The following is a 20,067-nucleotide window of genomic DNA, read 5'->3' on the forward strand; positions in this document are numbered from 1 at the left end:
GTCGATGTGGATAGGGGCATGCTCTCTCTGCTGTTTCCTGAAGTCCACGATCAGCTCCTTCGTTTTGTTGACGTTATTTTCCTGGCACCACTCCACCAGGGCCCTAACCTCCTCCCTGTAGGCAGTCTCATCATTGTTGGTAATCAGGCCTACAACTGTTGTGTCGTCTGCAAACTTGATGATTGAGTTGGAGGCATGCGTGGCCACGTAGTCATGGGTGAACAGGGAGTACAGGAGGGGGCTGAGCACACACCCATGTGGGGCCCCTGTGTTGAGGATCAGCGAAGTGGAGGGGTTTTTTCCTACCTTAACCACCTGAGGGCGGCCCATCAGGAAGTCCAGGACCCAGTTGCACAGGGCGGGGTTCAGACCCAGGGCCCCGAGCTTAATGATGAGCTTGGAGGGTACTACGGTGTTGAAGGCTGAGCTATAGTCAATGAACAGCATTCTTACATACAGTCGTATGAAAAAGTTTGGGCACCCCTCTGAGGCTGCATAATAATTTACTCTGTCGTCACAGAAAATGATCACAGAGGCATGCCATTCATTTTCTAATAAAAGCTGAGTACTGGAGTATTGTCCAGACAAAGATTTTTAGTGTAGCAATATTAAGTTGTATGAAATTAAATCAGATGTGAAAAATAGGCTATGCAAAAATTTGGCCACCCTTGTCATTCTGTTGATTTGAATACCTGTAACTACTTAGCACTGATTAATTGGAACACACAATTGGTTTGGTGAGCTCATTAAGCCTTGAACTTCATTGACAAGTGCATCCAATCATGAGAAAAGGTATTTAAGGTGGCCAATTGCTAGTTGTTGTTCTCTTTGACTCTCCTCTGAAGAGTGGCAACATGGGGGCCTCAAAACAACTCTCAAATGACCTGAAAACAAAGATTGTTCAACATTATGGTTTAGGGTAAGGCTACAAATATTGGAGGCAAAGGTGAAGGATGGTGAGAACGGTCAAAAACAGCCCACCTCCAAAGACCTACAACATCATCTTGCTGCAGATGGTGTCACTGTGCATCGTTCAACAATTCAGCGCACTTTGCACAAGGAGAAGCTGTACGGGAGAGTGATGCGGAAGAAGCCTTTTCTGCACACACGGCACCAACAGAGTCGCTTGAGGTTTGCAAACGCACATTTGGACAAGCCAGCTTCATTTTGGAATAAGGTGCTGTGGACTGATGAAACAAAGATTGAGTTATTTGGTCATAACAGGGGGCGTTATGCATGGCGGCAAAAGAACACAGCGTTCCAAGAAAAACACTTGCTACTAGGGGTGTAACGATCCATCTACTACATCGATGTATCGATTTATATTCCTATGATCCAACAACATCGATCTGTGCTCGGCGAGTTGGCCTTTTGGACAACATATATCGATCTAACATCGTTTTAAAATTTAATAAATCGATTGTATCGATACTAGGAAATAACCCATTGGATTTAAGCACGTCAGACTTTATATGGATGTTTTTTCTTAGCACTTTTAATGATAAAGGCTTTAAACATTACTCGATTCAGTCTGCCTATCCGTGACGTCATCGCGCCAGCAGCAGCGCAAAGGCTCCAAGACAACAAAACAAAGCATGGCGGACAACAGAGGAGAAGCGGACAACAGAGGAGAAGCCGACAACAGAGAAGCCGACGAGCGAGAAATTATCAAGCCACCATTGCGGTCCTTACAAGAAACAGGAATCTAGGAAACTTCACCTGCACTGTCCAGTATCCAGGTATTTATTTCAGTCACACTGGTTGAATTTTTGGCTAAAAGGTTACTGAATCGATTTCAAGTCACTGAATCGTTTCGGATCGTATCGTTCTAAATGAACCAATATCGTCCTTGAATCGTATCGACAACCACGAATCGTGATACAAATCGAATCGTTGTTAAAACGAATCGTTACACCCCTACTTGCTACCCACAGTAAAATTTGGTGGGGGTTCCATCATGCTGTGGGGCTGTGTAGCCAGTGTCGGTACTGGTCCAAAATACCTTCATCCAGAATCCAGACACTCATTAGAGGCTACAGGAAGAGTCTAGAGTCTGTTATTTTAGCAAAAGGAGGCTCTACTAAATATTGATGTGATTTTTCTGTTGGGGTGCCCAAATTTATGCACCGGTCTAATTTCGTTTTGATGCATATTGGACATTTTCTGTTAATACAATAAACCTCATTTCACTACTGAAATATGACTGTGTCCATCAGTTATTTGAGAGATCAAAATGAAATTGCTGATCCAAAACACCCAATTATTTATACATTTACATTTTAGTCATTTAGCAGACGCTCTTATCCAGAGCGACTTACATGAGCAATTAGGGTTAAGTGCCTTGCTTAAGGGCACATCGACAGATTTTTCACCTAGTCGGCTCAGAACCAGCGACCTTTCGGTTACTGGCACAACGCTCTTACCCACTAAGCTACCTGCCGCCCCATATAAATGGATATCATGGAAATTGTCAGGGGTGCCCAAACTTTTTCATACGACTGTATATTGGCTGTTAGATGTAAACCAAGCTTACTTTTACTTTGCTGCTTTTGGGTAAAGTTTGTCGACTTGAATATGAAGTTAAACATTTTTTTAAAAGTGTTTTTTAAAATAAATTATTAAAACTGTTATGACTGTTATAGGTAGCCTATCGGTTAAGAGCGTCGGGCAGTAACCGAAAGGTCACTCGTTCAAATCCCAGCGCCGGCAAGGTGGAGAAATCTGTCGTTCTGCCCTTGAGCAAGGGAAACACTGAGATGAGAACTATGTAGATGTCTCTATATACATAGATAAACATCAATGTCAACTGCTCCCTGGGCGCCGATGACGTCAATTAAGGCAGCCCCCAGCACCTCTGTGATTGAGGGGTTGGGTTGAATGCGGAAGACACATTTCGGTTGAATGCATTCAGTTGTGCAGCTGACTAGGTATCCCCTTTCCCTTTAAATGTTCATGACAGTCTTCAGCCATAATAAGTCAGTTACACAATTATACAATAACTGTGTGTGGGCAGAGATGGTGCTCCTGGTTGCCAGAGAGACACCCTGTGCTGCTGCACTCTAGGGATGTGCACGATTATTTGAATATCCGAATGGACGTTAGTATTTGAATACTTGACTTTTTTTATAGGCCTTTTTTTAAACCGAAAAGCCTTTTTCTAAATTAATTTAAAATAGCCATGTGACATTGTTACATACAAGGATATACCAGGACATTTCAAATGATTAATTTAATAAAACAAACTTTTCAATGTAGTTTGCACATTGCAGCCAATAAAAAGACCAGTAGCATTCACATGTGTAGCTTGTTGTTTATGTTGGCCAATCAAAGCGGCAAAGATGGCTCAAGTAAGTGGAGTGAGAGTTCACTAATGCAATGCAAGATGGAATCAAATTACGGATTTAAAAAGGAGTAGGCGACAACGAGCAGGTAGGCTTTTGTTTTATCTGAATTGGGTTGTGGAGAAAGTGCATCATGTGGCCTCAATTAGCCTAGCTAGCTAGCTTCCCTAGGCTACTCCAGTCAAGAGAGGCACTGTTTCTAAATACAATTGAGTATGTTTATCTGCACAATGATAATTAGATATTAAACAGATTACGGCAGAGTATGGCAATAGTCATGTCAACACCTTACTCTGCTTATCTTAATCAACGTAAGGTTGCATATACCGATTAAAACCCTTGGTGCTCTAAGCAATCTTTCAAATTATTAAGACACGTAAACTGCTTAAAGTCGGCATTCCAGCGGTGTATTTGATCTGTGCATGTGCCAGTACAGTCAGCGCAAGCCTCAGTCAGCTCTTTTGCGCGAGCAAACTTTATATGTCCAAATTCACAATCAAGTAGGCTTTGCAGAAATTACATGGTCGCTGTGGTAGAACGTTTATTTTGATTGCCGATTTTCTGTATTTAAGTCTCATCAGGTAGCCTGATTTCAGATGTGTCCATGTAAACAGGATTATTAGGGAAATCGTTCTTCTTGCAAAGCATGTAAACGTTTTAAACAAACTATTATATTCATCTGACTATCCACAATAATCGTATTGTGTGCATGTAAACGTACTCATTGTGGCTGCTGCAAGTTAGCTAGCTAGTCTTGGCTGTAGCTGAGTTGCCTTGGCATCTCCCTTAGTCTGCTCACTCCCATCTCTCTCTCAGCCTGTTCCGCTGCAGCAATGGAGCGCCAGCCTCTCCCTCACGCAGCAGTGCTCAGTTTAAAAATGTACGTTAAAAATAAAAACATGTATTTAGAATATCCGGATATCCAACAAATATTCATGATACTATTCAAATAGTGAAATTATGTCAAACCCCCATCCCTACTGCACACCCCAGACAATGGCAGTGCTGCTTAGCATGCAGCACGAGAGGCCAAGGCTGCTCTTCCCACCGTCTCCCAACAAAGGCCCAGGTCAGCCTACAGCAGCCCGGGCTGAGCCGGGAAGTAAAGGCCTCCCTTCTCACTCGCTCACTCTTTACAAGGGCTGGGAATTGCCAGGGACCTCACGATACGATATTATCAAGGTACTTAGGTGCCGATACAATATGTATTGCAATTCTTACGATTCTGTATGTATTGCTATTCGATATTGCGATTTGATTTTCCAAACATATTGCTCACTATATGTCTGCTGCAGAGAGACGAGAGAGCATGAGAAAATGAGTTTTGATCAGTTATGGGACTAAAAGTGCTCAAAACATGTCTCACTATTTAAAAAGATGGAGAACAAGCTATAGGATTAAAAATTACGGCGGTTTGGAGCAGAAACAGCAGACTAGTTTTAGTTCTCCTTTTTTTTCTTCTCAATCGATACTTGGAGTCAAGCTATGTAACTATCAATTCCCCCTCCCCATCACTACTCTTTACTCTTTATTTTTCCTCAATCCTATTTTCTCTACTGACATTGATTGCTTCATCCTTTTCTTCCATTTTACTTTTCTAATACAATTGTTTTGTCTTGCTTATTATTATCATTATTATTATTGAAACAGGGTTCATGCGCAAAGTAACTTGTTAAAATTAATGAATGTGGCGTCATGGGTAGTTGTATGCTCTATTGAGCAGGGTAACCCCTACATTCAGTATACATATCTGCAGTGGACTTGTAAAGTTCACTATATATGCAGTGGAGCTGTAAAGCAGTAGGAACAGCTAAGACTAGAAGTAGATTAACACTAGCCTATACTGTGCAATGCAGTTGAGTAATATGTACCCAACAGAGAGGTCATGTAGGGCCGTATAGCACCCGTTAGAGTTCAGGACAGGTGCGTTATGTATGCATGTTGAAATGTTCTCAAACTGTTGGAGATTTTTTTTTAATATTTAAAAAATACTGAGTAGGCATTCAGACGACCCAGGTCTAGCCTGCAGGTCTAGCCTGCGCCTTGGATGGTGTATCAATACACCCAGTCACTACAAAGATACAGGCAACCTTCCTAACTCAGTTGCCGGAGAGGAAGACATGGCAGCTCTGCTTCTAGCTCCTAAGCAACTTTGCAGTATTTTGTTTTTTTGTGTGTTATTTCTTACATTATTAGCCCAGAACGTTTGTGTTATTACATACTGCCGGAAATAATTTTTGGATATCAGAGTGGCGGTAACTCACCAGCATTACGACCAGGAATATGACTTTCCTCAAATGGATCCTTTGTTCGTACCCCCCAGGGCAATTGAACTTATCCCAGAAGCTGCTCCAAGACGGCACCGGCGGAGAAGAGGTATTCGGAGTGGACTTCTAGTCCGACTCAGGAGGCGTGCACACCATCCACCGCTTCCGAGTATATTACTCGCTAATGTTCAGTCTCTGGACAATAAAGTAGACAAGCTCAGGGCGAGGATCTCCTTCCAGAGAGACATCAGGGACTGTAACGTACTCTGTTTCACGGAATCATGGCTCTCTCCGGATATACTGTCCCCGTCCATACAGCCAGCTGGGTTCTCAGTACATCACACAGACAGGAATAAAGAACTCTCCAGGAATAAGAAAGGTGGTTGTGTTTGTTTAACTACTGATGGTGTGATAACATACAGAAACTCAAGTCCTTTTGTTCACCCAACCTAGAATACCTCACAATCAAATGTCGACCGTATTACCGTATTATTCTCTTTAGTTATAGTCACAGCCGTGTATATTCCCCCTCAAGCCGATACCACGACGGCCCTCAAGGAACTACACTGGACTGAGGCAGCATTTATTGTAGCTGGGGATTTTAATAAACCACATTTGAGGAAAACGCTACTGAAGTTCTATCAACACATTGGCTGTAGTACTCGCACAGCTAAATAACTCGACCACTGCTACTCCAACTTCCAGGATGCCTACAAGGCCCGCCCTCCCTTCAGCAAGTCAGATCATGATTTTGATCTCCATTTTGCTCATCCCTTCCTATAGGCAGAAACTCAAACAGAAAGTACCTGTACTAAGGTCTATTCAACGCTGGTCTGACCAATCGGAATCCATGCTTCAAGATTGTTTTGATCATGCAGACTGGGGTATGTTCCGGGTAGCCTCTGAGAATAACATCGACGTATACACTGACACGGTGACTGAGTTCATCAGGAAGTGTATAGCGGATGTTGTTCCCACTGTGATTATTAAAACCTACCCAAATAAGAAACCGTGGATAGATGGCAGCATTTGCGCAAAACTGAAAGAGCAAACCACCGCATTTAACCAAGGTGACTGGGAATATGGTCGAATACAAACAGTGTAGTTATTCCCTCCATAAGGCAATTAAACAGGAAAACGTCAGTACAGAGACAAAGTGGAGTCGCAATTCAACGGCTCAGACACGAGACGTATGTGGCAGGGTCTACAGACAATCACGGATTACAAAGGGAAAACCAGCCACGTCGCGGACACCGACGTCTTGCTCCGGACAAGCTAAACACCTTCTTCGCCCGCTCCCAAGGACTGTGGGCTCTCATTCTCCGTGGCCGATGTGAGTAAGACATTTAAACATGTTAACCCTCGCAAGGCTGCAGGCCCAGACGGCATCCATAGCAGAGTACTCAGAGCATGCGCAGACCAGCTGGCTGGAGTGTTTACGGACATATTCAATCTCTACCTATCCCAGTCTGCTGTCCCCACTTGCTTCAAGATGTCCACCATTGTTCCTGTACCCAAGAAAGCAAAGGTAACTAAACTAAATGACTATCGCCCGTAGCACTCACTTCTGTCATCATGAAGTGCTTTGAGAGGCTAGTTAAGCAGAGGGCAGACAGAGAATAACATGCTCCCACACTCTTGACCACACACAGAGTGAGAGGAGGGGAAGTCACCAGGAGGGTCAGTGAGCTTAATGACATTGATGTTTTTCTATATAGATAGAAATCAGCATAGTTTGATGCATCTCATTTTAGTATTTCCCCTATATTCATTTAGCCAAATCATTGCCGCCACTCAAAAAAATATATATTTGTTTTAGAAAATTATGTTCAGGATAAAACGTCTTCAGTGTAAACTTAAAAGGCTAAAACCAGATATAAAGTATGTAGAAATTATAATGGAGCTATATATTTTTAAACAAGATCATCTTTGAGAACTAATAATCACCAAAATAATCTTGATCCATTTCTGTTTCCAAAAAGTATATTGATGCTACTCAAACTTGACAGCAAGGGTAACTCTCAAAAGAATCCAAAAGCCATGAGTTTCAATATGCAGTGACTTGACATAGGCTTACTGAATATCATTCATACAATCATGAAATATGTATATCCCCAACTACAAATAAAATAGGAATACCAGTAAACGCAAACTGGATAAAACTCATTACACTGTACTACAGTTGCTAACGTAGCCTACCAGCAAATATGCATGTGGCGTCACTACCGTGTCAAGATGGGCATACCGGTGTTGCACCGGCTGCCATCTACTACCCGGTTTAACGCACGGCCTAGTTAGCTAACTCAATAAATACAGTTAGCATCCCTTTATGGATACCGGGGAGAAGGCCCAACTTAGTTAGCTAGGTTACTACTGTACCCAGCTAGTTTACATTCACTAATACGAGGTAGCAAGAAAATAGTTTTAGGACGATTAGCTAACTACGTTTTGATGGCTACAAAATCTAGTCCACCCAAACCGCAACCCTCTCGTCTCTCACACAATACTGGCCCGAATAAAATAGTTTGCCAATATGTTAGCCGGATTAGCTAGTTACGTGTCTACAGCTGCAAATATGAAAGTGGCTGACTAGTTAGCTAGCTACCGGTAAACCGAACAAAGCCGGTGCGGTGGCCCTCTAGCAGTTAGTTAGCTAACTAGCTACGCCAACTCGTGAAATTGTGTCTAGCCCGCAGTTTCTGATCCCCACACGCACAACAGTTCAAATTGCATTGGCCAATAAAATTCATTATCTGCAGTTTAGCTAAATTGACTAGCTAGCCATTTTAGCAAATTGTCAATAAACCACTAATCTGTTAGCTAGCTAACGTTAGCAAGCTAATTGTCCCCTCCCTGTTCTTGGAAACATCAGTCATTCACCCGCACCCAACCGCTCACCAATACGTTACCTACTAGCTAGTTACCTAAATGTTTCTCCCCCGAATACTTGACCAAGAGATGGCAGGGTTATTCTTGTCAATGAAGGATACTGAGGAGGCGGCAAGGCGTTCGGCTGAGGAGCGCCTGGGGCTCCCGACGGTAAAGACACCGAGGTCAGGGTAGCCCGCAGTTGGCTCGACGGAGACGGGCCAGTTCCAGGTCCACTTACTGCGACAGTGGCGGGTTTTGGGACTATTTTCGCCGGCAAACTCATTGCAAAAAAATAAACAAAAGAAAACAATACACTAATAAATACTGATACAAAATATATCTAGCTTTCATAAATATAGCAAGCGTTGAATATTATTGAAACAGGCCGCAAGTCCTTTTGCCGACAGGGCTAGCTAGCTATTATAGCAACTCAGAATAGCTTTTTTTCATGGAAAGTCGCTGTTCGGGTCTGTGGTGCTATTCATGGGGACAGTGGGAGGTTTGCCTCCCTTGCCCGCCTGGACCTCTGCAGATCCGGTTCAGTTCTTCCGAGCACTATCGCCGGCGTCTTTTCTCCTTCGAAAATTTAACATTTGTTTTCAACGATAGATTTTTCTATAATCATTTTTCCACGGAGATGGGAGACTTCGTCAACATGGCGTTGCGGCCGCTTCCAGTCCAGTAGGACAGATGATTCGGCTATTCTCGTCCAATTACGGGTATGTTCGTCTTAACTACAGCTATAGAAAATGACGCTTGCGTTCATGTGGCCAATTATCTATACTGACTGGCACATAGGCCTACATTCATGTATATTGAGTACTGCATTATTCTTGTTCTAAATAACTACGCTTTATGCTATTTTTAAAGAATGCATGGTATTTATTATTTTAACTGTGGTGGCTGTCTTGAAGTGTGTGTGTAAACTAAACTGTCTCCTGCTATATGTATAGGGTCATTCTCAAGAACCACTCACTGAATAATGTGTATACAAATGTAATCAGGTTCAGGTACTGTAATCTATACACATAATAATGATGGACCGATGGTGTATTTAGAGGCAGAAGGGAACTTTGTAGTAGATTGTACTGTCCTCGGTACTGTATTGTTCGTGTGCAGCGACATCTAGCGTTGATAACCATCAATTTACATGTTATTAATTTAGTTTTAATGTTTGGGAATACAACGGAGGCTCATCATTACATTAAATGTGTCACTATGAAGCCTCAGATGGGCCATCGAAATAGAATGGTGACAACATTTCTATGAGATTAGAACAATTAGAGAAGTCATGTCATGCATGACCAGATACTGAATGGTAAAACTATTTTTGTTATGTGACTTGTTCAATGGTTAATATACTCAGTAGTGTAAAGTACTTAAGTAAACACACTTTAAAGTACTACTTAAGTAGTTTTTTGGGGTATCTGTACTTTACTATTTATATTTTTGCCAACTTTTACTTCACTATATTCCAAAAAATATATATATAATTTTTACTCCATACATTTTCCCTGACACAGAAAAGAACTCGTTACATTTTGACAGGAAAATCGTCCAATTCACACACTTATAAAGAGAACATCCCTGGTCATCCCTACTGCCTCTGATCTGGCGGACTCACTAAACACAAATGCTTCTTTTGTAAATTATGTCTGAGTGTTGGAGTGTGCCCCTGGCTAACCGTCAATTAAAAATAAAATAAAATTGGGCCGGCTGGTTTGCTTAATATACGGAATTTGAAATGGTTTTTACTTTTACTTTACTTTTGATACTTAAGTACATTTTAGCAGTTCCATTTACTGTTGATACTTAAGTACATTTAAAAACAAATACTTTTAGACTTTTACTCAAGTAGTATTTTACTGGGTGACTTTCACTTGAGTCATTTTCTATTAAGGAATCGTTACTTTTACTCAAGTATGACAATTGAGTACTTTTTCCACCACTGAATATACTGAACAAAAATATAAACTCAACATGCAACAATTTCAAAGATTTTACTGAGTTACAGTTCATAGAAGGAAATCAGTCAATTTAAATAAATTAGGCCCTAATCTATGGACATGACTGGGCAGGGGCGCAGCCATGTAGAATGAGTTTTTCCCTACAAAAGGCTTTATTACAGACATAAATACATTTGAGGGGCCTTTTATTGTCCACAACACAAGGTGCACCTGTGTAATGATCATGCTGTTTAATCACCTTCTTGATATGCCACACCTGTCAGGTGGATGGATTATCTTGGCAAAGGAGAAATGCTAACTAACAGGGATGTAAACAAATTTGTGCACAACATTTGAGAGAAATAAGCTTTTTGTGCATATGGAACTTTTCTGGGATCTTTTATTTCAGCTTGTGAAAAATGGGACCAACAATTTACATGATGCGTTTATATTTTTGTTCAGTACATCCTTAAGTTTCAGAATGCTCTGATTAAAAAATATATTCAAATATGTCTTATCATATCAGGCATTCAGCAATTCTGTGAGGGTCACTTCCTTACAACACCACTACTGCATATACTGGAGACATTAACCCAATCAGACTTTAAACAAATTATATGATGTAGTGTTAGGTTTTGTTGATGCAGAAACAAGCTAGGCCTACACATATAGCTCATTGACCGGCTCAATCATGGGCAATAATAAAATATGGCTTTTACAATCCACTTGTTATGACAGGAATTTGACTGGTATTATACTGTAGATGTGATTGACTGTTTCCTCTGGATTATATCTCAGTCCAAATCCAGGAATTGCAACTCTTGTCATTTTATTTTGCAGTCTAAACATATACAATAACTGAAGACACAACATATAGAGGTGGATTGATTGGATACAAACAAAAAATAAATATCACTCCCTGTAGAAAAATAACGCATATGACAACTTCATAAAACCTGATTGAGAGAAGTTCCCATTCGTTTTCCCCTTTTTTAGAACCATTCCTTTGGTTTCCAGTGTTAAAATTGTCCCTCCTTTATGTGAACATGAAGGCACATTTTCAGAGTTCCATTGGGGAAAGAGAGGCTGATTTCTATAACACATTTTCTTTATGGAGGAAGTTGGGGCTGGCTCAACTTCCAGCTTCAGTCCTCATAAGGACCATGAGAACGGTATAGTCGGTAAGATTTTCAGTGGTATCGAGACCAGTACTCTCCTTCCTTAGAGACTTTACCTCTGCCTCTATTTTGCTCCATGTCCCCAGTGCCCATTTTGCCACCTGCCAGACCGACCAATGTGTAGCTAGGCATCACCAAAGCTCACACTTGTGTTTAGGGTTCATTGGGGCATCTGCCTTGCAGCCAAAGTGCTCGGAGAACTCATGGGAATTGGAGATGGTGCCAATAACTCGAAATCTTGACGGACTGTGTGGATCTGTGATGATGCCCTCATGCGAGCTTTCCGGAGTTCGAACTGAGCACCATACCTACACATAGCAGGAAGCACAGACACATATTATTAAGGATTTTAGAGTGAATAGTCCTTTATTTACATGATCAATGTAATAGGTCATTCAAATTAATACATAACAATGTTGAAGGCAGGCATGCTAGAGAATGCATTACTAAATTTGCCACAGACATGGAGGTACTGTAAGTGGCACAAACCTGGGCGAATCCAACAAAAAATAACTGAAGATTAGTCATCCCCAGGGCGGGCAGTGTGGCATCCTCTCCATTCTTTGCAATCCAGTTCACATAAGCCTTCAAAGCAGACAAGGGTCATGTTACAGGCATCATGCATTATCCTCCTCTTGCCATAGAGAACAGTAAAACATTTATTTTTATTTTTAAAGAGTCTCTTTCTTGCCCTCAGACCTTCCAAATACTGCATCCCACATTGATGATTCTGAAACGTCTGCACATTTCAGTATGCGTGTTTGTAAGTTGAATTGTCAAGTCTACTTCCCCCCTAGCCCACCCTAACAACACCTCCCTATCATACAAACCTTGTAGGCAGCCTTCAGGCCACCATTGTCAGCTATGTTCTCTCCTAAGGTTTGTTTTCCATTGAGGGGTTCCTTGTTGATGCTGTAGTTACTGTACTGCTCCACCATACACTGGGTCTGCTTCTTAAAGGCCTCCACAGACGAGTTCTTCCACCAGGAGCGGAGGTTCCCATCCTTGTCGTACTCCCTCCCTTTAACATAAAGCCAAATATGCTTCAGAAAGGGAGACCTCATTTGAAATCATAATGTGCCATATGTTTGATTGGTGTGATGCTTACAACTCACAGAAATTACAGCCTATAATAATAATAATAATTATTTTTTTTGGGGGGGGGGGGTGCGGACATAGTCCCCCACTACCACAAATTATGCAGTAGAGATTCCCACATCTGGGGAATTCGAGGGCCGAGCCTCACCCTGTGTGTACCTCCTTCATGATCAAGGTGTCTCCCCTGCCAGGTACTGTAAGTGTACAGCCTAGCTATAGTTCTAAAATGAGTCTTTTAGTTTGTAGAAAAACTTCTATATTCACATCCTTTTATTCTGAGTCTCCCATATAAAGTAACAAGAGTTAAGACACTACAACGTATATGAAAATACAAAGTCTTACCTTGGTCATCAAAAGCATGTGTCAACTCATGTCCCATAACTACACCAATCCCCCCAAAGTTCAGGGCCCTGGAAATGTATTCAACAGTTCAACAAAATCCTTTCAAGTAAATAAAAGCATTTTATAACAAAGCAATTACATTCTGGGCTATGTGAAGGCACTCAAGGAGACACCACACACATACTGTATACAATTCACGCAGGCACACACACAAATGTGGTGTACTTGTAATTTTTCCTGAGATGGGGAGGTATTAGGGAACTGAAAAGGGAAGAGGGACCTACTTTGGCCATGAGCGGCTATAGAAAGGAGCTTGAAGGATTCCTGCAGGGAGCACCATCTCATTCTTGGTGGGATTATAGTATGCATTTACTGTAGGAGGGGTCATGCTCCACCTGTGTATGCAAGACAAAGGATATAAGACAGACAGGGAACAAAAGCCTGAGATCAGGGTGGCAACCAGTCGTTGACTCTCCCCTATCCCCTTAGCTAGGCTGTTGACTAGAGATCAGTGTGAAAGCATGAGAACCCTAAACTGCTCTCTTATACTATGTATTGAGATAAAAATATCAGTTCAGCTGAGGGAAATTGGCTGCCGGGGAACGTTTCTGGATGCCAGTAGTATTCCATAGAGTCAGCAGAATGGGAATTTGTACCTGTCAGAGCATTTGACCTCCTCCCTAGAGAGGCGAGCAACGGGGGGGGGGGGGGGGGGGGGGGGGGTTATAGACACTCACTGGTCTCTGTTGGGGGTTTTCCTTAGCTGGTCCGCAGTCACTCTGGCAGAGAAGTTGTAGTACTGCATGACATTTTGAAAATACAGGTCAGACACCACCTCAAACTGAGAAAGAGGGGAATCAGGTTAGGGAGAGAAAGAGGTTTACACACAAGCAATGCAAACAGGAGATACTGTAAATTTGGCAACCCTCAGAACCAGGGTGTCTTACAATAAAATAACATAAATGAGTTGGGTCTTTTTATCAACATATGATGAGACATGGACTTCATAATATAGAAGTATGCATATTCAATGTAATCACATATTTACCTACATCATTGAACACTTTGTCAAGCTCCTTGGGGTCCATTATGAATTTTGGATATCCAACCATGTTGTAAATGGCATCAGCCTATAACAGAGCAGATGAGGTGAATTGAGACAGATGCTAACACCAGATGGCACTGCAGAGTTACTGTTTCACGAGCAGTACGATAAAGCAATAAGGACTATGCTTTCTGTGTCCTGTCTGGCAATCTCTTATGGAATACAATGGAAATGCTATTGCTGCAACATACCTTATGTTAGTTACAAGGGAATAAACTTTTCCGGAGTTGCTAGTCTGTGTAATGACAAGTTCCTTTCCCCAGCAGTGGAAAACATCTTTCTACAACTTAGTCAAAGCAACCCATCTCTCCCACCTTCTCTTTGGCTGCCTTTTTGGTCCCCTGGTCCATCCAGTCCACATACTTCAGGCTGTCCTCAAATGCCCATTTGATCTCAGAGACCATATCTTCTGCCTGATAGACAGACAGGGAAAAGGAAAGGCTTGTCAGAATCTCACCCAGTGGCAGCTCACAGTGGAGGTAGGTAGTGCATGCGTGGGCGATACCTTGAAACACTTACAATGGCCTTGCTGTCCTTAGCGAAGGTGGCTTTGACAAAGAGGGCCCCGAGAGCAAAGCCGAGGGCACTGTCTGTGTCGCTGACGCACAGCTTCCAGCGTGGGGTGCAGCTCTGAAACATCACACCAAACACATGAGAACTATGACACCAAACCACCTATACACAAAAACACTGACATCACCTACACACAAGATAGCACTGTCTCTCAGACTATACCAAACCTATACAAATACTTGAAAACACTGCATGATATCAACCCAGTCTGTAACTGTATTAGATTTTAAAATGCCCCTCAAGCATGAAATAAGTAGTACAGTGTTGCTTTTGAAGAAAAAATATTTCCTTGGAATCCATGACCTAAAAAATATTTCCTTGGAATCCATGACCTAAAAAATATTTCCTTGGAATCCATGGCTATGCCTTGGAGGTGAAGCCTTTATCAGAGTGTGTAGGGAGACAGCATGTTCCCCTTTAAAAGGGCTGACTGTTGTTTTTGTAAGACTCTCAGAGATTGGCAACAACAGGACAGCCCTATCGTCCCCAACTTCCTCTCGACTACTGGGAATATTAGAATCCAAACTAAGACTATGCAGACAGAGGAAAGGGGGAAAGGGAGAGGTCAACAGAGTGGAAACAGGTGAGCGAGAGAACGAGAGATAGGAGTAGAGACAGGGGAAACATTGACACAGTGAGTGGGGGGTAGAAAGGGAGAGGTGCTAAAAGTGTTGTGTAGAGGCTTTCAGGAATTGTGCACACCAGTGGAGGCTCCTCAAAGGAGGAAGGGGAGGACCATCCTCCTCAGTGAATTTCATAAAAATAAAAATGGTAAAACATTGAAAAACATTATTTTTAGATAAAACTATACTAAATATATTCACGCCACCAAATAATTGATTAAACACACGGTTTTGCAATGAAGGTCTACAGTAGCCTCAACAGCACTCTGTAAGGTAGCACCATGGTGTAGCTGGAGGACAGCTAGCTTCCGTCCTCCTCTTGGTACATTGACTTCAATACAAAACCTAGGAGGCTCTTGGTTCTCACCCCCTTCCATAGACTTACACAGTAATTATAACAACTTCCGGAGGACGTCCTCCAACCTATCAGAGCCCTTGCAGCATGAACTGACATGTTGTCCACCCAATCAAAGGATCAGAGAATGAATGTAGTACTGAAAGCATAAGCTACAGCTAGCTAGCAGTGCAGTGCATGTGGTGAGTAGTTGACTCAAAGAGAGAGAAAGACAATAGTTGAACAGTTTTCAGCAGATTAATTAATTCAAAAATGAAGGAGAAGCAAGAAAGAGGGAGAGAGTGTCATTTTTTTTCAGTTTCAGTTTCACTTACTTAGCTAGCAAATGCAGCTGGCTAGATTAGTTACTCAAACACCCAGCTCAAACAGAGCGATGCTATGTTAGCTAGCTGTAGCTCAGTTGGTAGAGCATGGCGCTTGCAACGCCAGGGTTGTGGGTTCGATTCCCATGGGGGGCTAGTATGAAAAATGTATGCACTCACTAACTGTAAGTCGCTCTGGATAAGAGTGTCTGCTAAATGACTAAAATGTAAATGTATCCAACACAACACTGGAACTCTTCCAAGTCAAGGTAAGCTTTTGGATTGATTAAGTTATTGCCACCGGGGCTCACCGGTGTAACTGCTTACTGACTATACACTAACGTTATTGTTTGATTGTAGCGGGTTTACTAATACATTAGTTTTATTACCTATGTTGACTAGGACGTTACCTTAGCTAATATGGGGACAATGATGTAGGCTGTGTGTAAGCGGTTATGACATAGTTTGGAAAGGTTTTTTCCAAACACATACAGCTGATGTGTTGTTCATTGAAGTCCACAAACGAAGGGAAAAGGTGAGAGGAGGAGATTGCATAGAGGAGGAACTGTGTTTATGCGTGATCAGCGGTGTATTCATTCTGCTGATTCTGTTGAATTTTTTTTCTTAAAACGGAAGCAAACGAAACAGGGATAAAAATACCTGAATTTGTCCAATAGAAACTCTTGTTTGCAACTGTTGGACTAATCATCACACCCTAGATAAGCTAGATGCAGGCAAGAGTGTGCAAGGCGCTTTTGAATGTGTCACTGTCTGTCCATGTGTCACTGTCTGTCATCTCAACATTTTCTCTCGACCTGTGTGCACCTACGTTGTAATCTTTCATTTATAGGCTAGGTTGTAGCAAACTCATGATGGGTATAGGGAAAATGTGAGTATCATGTAGTAGCCTAAACCTATCAATGTTACATTGAACTGGGTGAATGGAATATGCATGACAGTCATCCAACATGCTGTAATAGAAATAAGGCCATGCTTATGAAAATAAAAAATAGTCCTCCCTCATCATAAACGGCACTGACCGCCACTGGTGCACACACACGTGCATAAACACACACACAAACTCCCCAGGATGAGAAAGCTCTTGGTATGTTTTGACAGTGTGACCCCAGAGGAAAGCAAGGCCAGGGGAACAGGATCTTTCTCAGATACAGTGGGGGAAAAAAGTATTTAGTCAGCCACCAATTGTGCAAGTTCTCCCACTTAAAAATATGAGAGAGGCCTGTCATTTTTTATCATAGGTACACGTCAACTATGACAGACAAATTGAGATTTTTTTTCTCCAGAAAATCACATTGTAGGATTTTTTATGAATTTATTTGCAAATTATGGTGGAAAATAAGTATTTGGTCAATAACAAAAGTTTCTCAATACTTTGTTATATACCCTTTGTTGGCAATTAGGTTTTCTGTAAGTCTTCACAAGGTTTTCACACACTGTTGCTGGCATTTTGGCCCATTCCTCCATGCAGATCTCCTCTAGAGCAGTGATGTTTTGGGGCTGTCGCTGGGCAACACAGACTTTCAACTCTCTCCAAAGATTTTCAATGGGGTTGAGATCTGGAGACTGGCTAGGCCACTCCAGGACCTTGAAATGCTTCTTACGAAGCCACTCCTTCGTTGCCCGGGCGGTGTGTTTGGGATCATTGTCATGTTGAAAGACCCAGCCACGTTTCATCTTCAATGCCCTTGCTGATGGAAGGAGGTTTTCACTCAAAATCTCACGATACATGGCCCCATTCATTCTTTCCTTTACACGGATCAGTCGTCCTGGTCCCTTTGCAGAAAAACAGCCCCAAAGCATGATGTTTCCACCCCCATACTTCACAGTAGGTATGGTGTTCTTTGGATGCAACTCAGCATTCTTTGTCCTCCAAACACGACGAGTTGAGTTTTTACCAAAGAGTTCTATTTTGGTTTCATCTGACCATATGACATTCTCCCAATCCTCTTCTGGATCATCCAAATGCACTCTAGCAAACTTCAGACGGGCCTGGACATGTACTGGCTTAAGCAGGGGGACACGTCTGGCACTGCAGGATTTGAGTCCCTGGCGGCGTAGTGTGTTACTGATGGTAGGCTTTGTTACTTTGGTCCCAGCTCTCTGCAGGTCATTCATTAGGTCCCCCCGTGTGTTTCTGGGATTTCTGCTCACCGTTCTTGTGATAATTTTGACCCCACGGGGTGAGATCTTGCGTGGAGCCCCAGATCGAGGGAGATTATCAGTGGTCTTGTATGTCTTCCATTTCCTAATAATTGCTCCCACAGTTGATTTCTTCAAACCAAGCTGCGTACCTATTGCAGATTCAGTCTTCCCAGCCTGGTGCAGGTCTAACAGACTCTCACAGACCTGTAACTTATTCTTTAAGAGGCTCCTCTGTCCTCCACTCGTTACCTGTATTAATGGCACCTGTTTGAACTTCTCAGTATAAAAGACACCTGTCCACAACCTCAAACAGTCACACTCCAAACTCCACTATGGCCAAGACCAAAGAGCTGTCAAAGGACACCAGAAACAAAATTGTAGACCTGCACCAGGCTGGGAAGACTGAATCTGCAATAGGTAAGCAGCTTGGTTTGAAGAAATCAACAAAGGGACCAGGACGACTGATCCGTGTAAAGGAAAGAATGAATGGGGCCATGTATCGTGAGATTTTGAGTGAAAACCTCCTTCCATCAGCAAGGGCATTGAAGATGAAACGTGGCTGGGTCTTTCAGCATGACAATGATCCCAAACACAACGCCCAGGCAACGAAGGAGTGGCTTCGTAAGAAGCATTTCAAGGTCCTGGAGTGGCCTAGCCAGTCTCCAGATCTCAACCCAATAGAACATCTTTGGAGGGAGTTGAAAGTCTGTGTTGCCCAGCGACAGCCCCAAAACATCACTGCTCTAGAGGAGATCTGCATGGAGGAATGGGACAAAATACCAGCAACAGTGTGTGAAAACCTTGTGAAGACTTACAGAAAACGTTTGACCTGTGTCATTGCCAACAGGGTATATGACAAAGTATTGAGAAACTTTTGTTATTGACCAAATACTTATTTTCCACCATAATTTGCAAATAAATACTTAACAAAGCCTACAATGTGATTTTCTGGAAATGTTTTTCTCATTTTGTCTGTCATAGTTGACGTGTACCTATGATGAAAATTACAGGCCTCTCTCATCTTTTTAAGTGGGAGAACTTGCACAATTGGTGGCTGACTAAATACTTTTTTCCCCACTGTGTGTGCCTAATGATGACAGTGACTCAGCTAAAGTATTTCTTATCAGCTCCTTGTTTAATTAAAGGGACACTTTGGGATTTTGGCAGAGGCCCTTTAACTACTTCTCCAGAGTCAGATGAACTCGTGGATACCATTTTTTTTTTTTTTTTGAAGGAAGTTGCTAACTAGTGCAATTGCTAACTAGCGTTGCTAGTAGATACCCACAGACTTCCAGTCATTGCGCTAACACTAGTTGGCATTGGCTCACAAAATTACCTCAAACTTTCTTCATACTGGACAAAGAGACTCTGGAGAAGTAGATAAAAGGCCTCTGCCAAAATCCCAAAGTGTCCCTTTAAGTTCCCCTTTAACGCCACTGACAAGTGCACATCTCATTAAGTTTTATCTATGCCAATTTCTGTTTACAGTTTACTTTATAGGCACATAGTTTCAGCCACTAATTTATTTTTTATCTGTGCTATAAGCAAATATAGCTTTACCTCTGACTGAGGCAGCAGGAAAAGCCGGTCCCCCTTGAGTACCCTTATATGTAGGTCTGTTGCCAATTTCCCTGCCAGTTTACAGCCCTGACGCTATCTCCATCTCTCTCTCACCTTCTTGGTTCCGTACATGACTTCAAAGAAGCGTTGCTCAGCATCCTGGAACTTCTTGTCCAGGATGGACACCATCTTCCTCACCACCTTCATGATCATGTAGTTGTTCAGGACACTGCTCAGGTAGGAGTAGATTAAATAATTACACCATTCATCGCATTAACATTTCAGGAAAGGAAGCAAAAGGTTATATTCTATATGTAGTTTGCATAACGTTTTATAATGTCCC

The 20,067-nt window shown here is 42.2% G+C and overlaps 2 protein-coding genes across 8 annotated transcripts in view; both read right to left on the minus strand.

The window, feature by feature from the left end:
* LOC311138490 (eukaryotic translation initiation factor 4 gamma 3-like) overlaps positions 1-9,186 on the minus strand; it is an 83,209-nt gene extending 74,023 nt beyond the window's left edge. For 4 of the 7 annotated variants that reach the window (XM_084173189.1, XM_084173188.1, XM_084173186.1 and 1 more), the window contains exon 1: positions 8,599-9,186. In XM_084173189.1, coding sequence (XP_084029315.1) covers positions 8,599-8,762 — 164 coding nt within the window. In that variant the 5' untranslated portion in view covers positions 8,763-9,186. The remainder of the gene's footprint in view (positions 1-8,598) is intronic. The other 3 variants (XM_084173190.1, XM_084173191.1, XM_084173187.1) reach the window with 1 other exon arrangement.
* Positions 9,187-10,807: 1,621 nt separating this feature from the next.
* The window catches only part of LOC311138495 (endothelin-converting enzyme 1-like), a 28,951-nt gene continuing 19,691 nt past the window's right edge, over positions 10,808-20,067 (minus strand). The window contains exons 9-18 of the mRNA XM_084173199.1: positions 19,839-19,953; positions 14,668-14,778; positions 14,463-14,561; positions 14,096-14,173; positions 13,781-13,884; positions 13,328-13,438; positions 13,044-13,111; positions 12,434-12,624; positions 12,093-12,188; positions 10,808-11,911 (exon numbers count right to left, since the gene is read on the minus strand). Coding sequence (XP_084029325.1) covers positions 11,735-11,911; positions 12,093-12,188; positions 12,434-12,624; positions 13,044-13,111; positions 13,328-13,438; positions 13,781-13,884; positions 14,096-14,173; positions 14,463-14,561; positions 14,668-14,778; positions 19,839-19,953 — 1,150 coding nt within the window. The 3' untranslated portion in view covers positions 10,808-11,734. The remainder of the gene's footprint in view (positions 11,912-12,092; positions 12,189-12,433; positions 12,625-13,043; positions 13,112-13,327; positions 13,439-13,780; positions 13,885-14,095; positions 14,174-14,462; positions 14,562-14,667; positions 14,779-19,838; positions 19,954-20,067) is intronic.

Source organism: Coregonus lavaretus (assembly GCF_964263955.1).
Source record: "Coregonus lavaretus genome assembly, chromosome: 12".
In the NCBI taxonomy this organism is placed as follows: domain Eukaryota; kingdom Metazoa; phylum Chordata; class Actinopteri; order Salmoniformes; family Salmonidae; genus Coregonus; species Coregonus lavaretus.